At 34.5% G+C, this 4,115-nt stretch overlaps 1 protein-coding gene across 4 annotated transcripts in view; it reads left to right on the plus strand.

Moving 5' to 3' along the window:
* The first annotated feature begins 1,801 nt into the window (after positions 1-1,801).
* The window catches only part of LOC110287941 (zinc finger protein 844-like), a 5,341-nt gene continuing 3,027 nt past the window's right edge, over positions 1,802-4,115 (plus strand). For 2 of the 4 annotated variants that reach the window (XM_029473781.1, XM_029473782.1), the window contains exons 1-3: positions 1,802-1,872; positions 2,115-2,175; positions 3,453-4,113. In XM_029473781.1, the coding sequence (XP_029329641.1) occupies positions 2,139-2,175; positions 3,453-4,113 (698 nt within the window). In that variant the 5' untranslated portion in view covers positions 1,802-1,872; positions 2,115-2,138. The remainder of the gene's footprint in view (positions 1,873-2,114; positions 2,176-3,452; positions 4,114-4,115) is intronic. The other 2 variants (XM_029473779.1, XM_029473780.1) reach the window with 2 other exon arrangements.

The following is a 4,115-nucleotide window of genomic DNA, read 5'->3' on the forward strand; positions in this document are numbered from 1 at the left end:
TAGACTGTGAAATTATATAAAGAAAACTTTAAAATATACTTATATAAAATATACTTACTATAAATCATATATCTTTGTTAATTTTTTTGTAGAACATGATTTTAATATTTTCTTTTCTCTATCTGAAATATCACTTGATTCATGTATTTTTCTCTTTTTTTACATGAAACATACTAATTATATTTGGAATTTTGAAAAATAATCCGTAAAAATTTGTTTAAATTTTCTGTTTATATCCTTTCATACCCTGAAGATATCATTAATGAATGTTTAATATTATTCATAACTGAAGATCCTAAATCTAATGTTGAATACTACATTGTTTTAAAATATATATAATATTTTGTGGGAATTAACCATAGTAAAAGAGCATAAAATATTAAAAATGAATCATTAAAAAAATATTTTCAAAAGCCCTTATATGATTCCTCCTGACAAGTGCGTGAGTAGTTAAAATGCATTATATATTGGTGTATACTATGTAACACTCAGTTTACTTACAAAAGATTATAAGTGTTTCTAGGACATAAATCATTTTATCAGTTAGTATATTTTAAAAATTTCGCCTGGCTTGGTGGCACACCCCTTTAATCCCAGCACTCAGGAGGCAGAGGCAGGCGGATCTCTGAGTTCCAGACTAGCCTGGTCTACAGAGTGAGTTCCAGGACAACCAGGGCTACACAGAGAAACCCTGTCTCATAAAAACAAACAAACAAACAAACAAACAAAATCAAAATAGGAAAAAACTCATTGAAGTTAAACATTAAGAAAATGCTAATTTCTGCCGGACTTGGTGGCATACGCCTTTAATCCCAGCACTCCTGATGCAGAGGCAGGCGGATTTCTGAGTTCTAGGCCAGCCTGGTCTACACAGTGAGTTCCAGGACAGCCAGAGCTATACAGAGAATGCCTGTCTTGAAAAACAAAAAACAAAACAACAACAACAACAAAAAAAGAAAATGCTAATTTCAAGGACAGTGAGAAATATTATCAAGGATACTTTTATGATTGTAAGAATGATTTTAATATTTTCAACTGTTAGTACTCAACAAACAGCATAGTTATTTTAAGGTATGTTTCGCTGTTATGTTTCTTTTTTATTTCTTATTTTATTAATTTGGATACTGTCTCTGTGCCCTCTGGTTAATTTGGCTAAGAGTTTATCTATCTTGTTGATTTTTCTCAAAGAACCAGCTCCTGGTTTGGTTGATTCTTTATATAGTTCTTTTTGTTCTATTTGGTTGATTTCAGCCCTGAGTTTGATTATTTCCTGCAGGCTACGCCTCTTGGGTGCATTTGCTTCTTTTTTTCTAGAACTTTCAGGTGTGCTGTCAAGCTGCTGGTATAAGCTCTCTCCAGTTTCTTTATGGAGGCACTTAGAGCTATGAATTTTCCTCTTAGCACTGCTTTCATTGTTTCCCATCAGTTTTGGTATGATGTGTCTTCATGTTCAGTAAATTCTCAAAAGCCTTTAATTTTTTTCTTTNTTTCTTCCTTGACCAAGTTATCATTGAGTAGAGTGTTGTTAAGCTTCCATGTGCATGAGAGCTTTTCTTTGCTTTTGTTGGTATTTAAGACCAGCCTTAGTCAGTGGTGATCTGATAGGGTGCATGGGATGATTTCAGTCTTCTTGTATCTGTTGAGGCCTGTTTTGTGATTGATTATCTGCTTGTGGACGTTGTACATCGTGGTGCGGAGCCTAGTGCGCACCACGATGTACAACGTCCACAAGCAGCTGCTTGTGGACGTTGTACATCGTGGTGCGGAGCCTAGTGCGCACCACGATGTACAACGTCCACAAGCAGGAGCCTTCCCAGAAGAGTCTCTACAAGGATGTGATGCTGGAGACCTACAGGAACCTCAGAGCTATAGGTAAGACTGTTCATGTGGTTTTCCTTTATAANTTTGAGGGAAACTGTTTCCTTTGGTTTGAGTGTGTGTTTGTCTTTTTGCTTGCTTCTTTTGTGGTTGATGATGATCTTCTATAATTTACATTGAGAAGGAAGAATGAGGTGAATGAGTCAGACATGATTCTAAGGATCAATGAAGATAGTACGTTAGATTTTGCCTCAATTCCAATAATATAACATACATTTTCTGTTACTATGTTTTAGGCTGTTATTGGGAAGACCACAGTAATGAAGAAAATTCTCAAACTTCTAGAAGAAGTGGAAGGTAATTTTTATTTACATGCTGATCCAAATGTGCCTCAGAAGAAATCTTCATATGTTCTTGAAATTTTAGTTCAAGGCAACAGTTTATGTAAATAAGCATAGCTTTAAAGTTACTGAGTATTAAATTCTCACAAATGCATTTACCTCTATGTCAGGTACTCTATTTCAGTTGGCATGGCCTTCTTCAAAATAGAATACAGCCTTAACAGATAGAACTATTTCAAGCACAGCCCCATTGGCACTAAAATGCAGACCTGCCACTTGGTTTACTCTTATACTTCTTAGATATTGTAAAAAAGCATACACTTTGATCGTATGACGTATATATATCCGAAAACTTCTCGTAAACAAATGGTTCACAATAACACATATGTAACTCATGTACTTGTGGAAAGGTGCTTAAGTTTAGTGATAGTGGACGTTTATGAGGCTTGAGAAAGTGGAATAGAAAGCTTCATAGAAATACCTCACATGTCTCTGGAGAATAAAAATTCAAAATTTGTGAATGTAATGTTTTTCCATTTTATTCGTTTTTGTACCTTTCATAGGTATATTATAAGGCACATATCTATCTACCTACCTACCTATCTATCTATCTACCTATCTCCATCTTATATAAAGGATCCAGGCCCTATTTACTAAAGATATTAACCGAAACACTGAGTGTCTCTTTCTCCAAGGACATTTAGAAGATACCTTGTTATCGCCATTTAGAGTATATTTGTTGAATTAGATATGATTTTTTACAGTTAATGGATTTTCCAACTTCATTGGGAGTAAATCAACAAACACACTACAAAAGATTCCCAGGAGTATTAGTAATGTAGAAATTTTCTGTTTTTTACTGGTTCACTGTCCAAATATAATATGGCTTAATCTACAGGAAAATTTATGAATGCAGTCATTGTAATAAAACTCTGAGTGTTTGCAGGTGTTGTTAAATATGTGAAAAAGCTATATATAAGAAAAGATTGCCATGAATGTGAGCCATGATATAAATGCTTTTACAATCACCATTATCTTCAAATATTTAATGGAACCCATAATGAAAGAAAACACCATGAATATAAACAAAGTAATGAATCCTTATTATATCTGATTTCTATTTCCATTTTAGAAAATACAATAAATTAATTCATACATATAAAAAGATCCATTACTATAATACATGGGTAAACCTTTCAAAAGTGACANTTGCATCTACAGGCATAAAAGAATGTATAATGTAGAGAAAATTTCTGAATATATGCAAAATGCTAACGATTTTGTATGTCATAGGCATCTTCAAATGGAAGACAGAACTCATACTGGAGAGAAAAGCTATGAAGGTGTGCAATGTAATGAAGTGCTTTCAAGTCACAATCTTGCTCACATATATAAAGGAATGCTTAATGGAGCCTTTGTACTTTATACTGGTGGTCATATACACAGAAGACCACAGGCAGGAGATAAATGCTGTGACTGTAACACACTTGGTAAAGCCTGTGCATGCAACAGTCAACTGCAAAGCCATAAAAGAACAAATAATAGTGAGAATCCTTATAAATGTAACCACTGTGGTAAAGCCTTTGCTTGTCACAGGGATCTTCAAAACCATGAAAGGACACATACTGGAGAGAAGCCCTATGAATGTAACCACTGTGGTAAAGCCTTTGCATATCACAGTGCTCTTCAAACGCATAAAAGAACAGATACTGGAGAGAAGCCCTATGAATGTAAACAATGTGGTAAAGCCTTTGCTCTTAACAGCTATCTCCATAGCCATGAAAGCACACATACTGGAGAAAAGCCCTTTGAGTGTAGCCAATATGGTAAAGCCTTTTCGTGTCCCAGTAATTTTCAAAATCATAAAAGAACACACAGTAGAGAGAAGCCCTATGAATGTAACCAATGTGGCAAAGCCTTTACTCGTCACAGCCATCTTCAAAGTCATGAAAGAAC

The sequence above is a fragment of the Mus caroli genome, unplaced genomic scaffold, assembly GCF_900094665.2.
Source record: "Mus caroli unplaced genomic scaffold, CAROLI_EIJ_v1.1 scaffold_12550_1, whole genome shotgun sequence".
In the NCBI taxonomy this organism is placed as follows: Eukaryota; Metazoa; Chordata; class Mammalia; order Rodentia; family Muridae; genus Mus; species Mus caroli.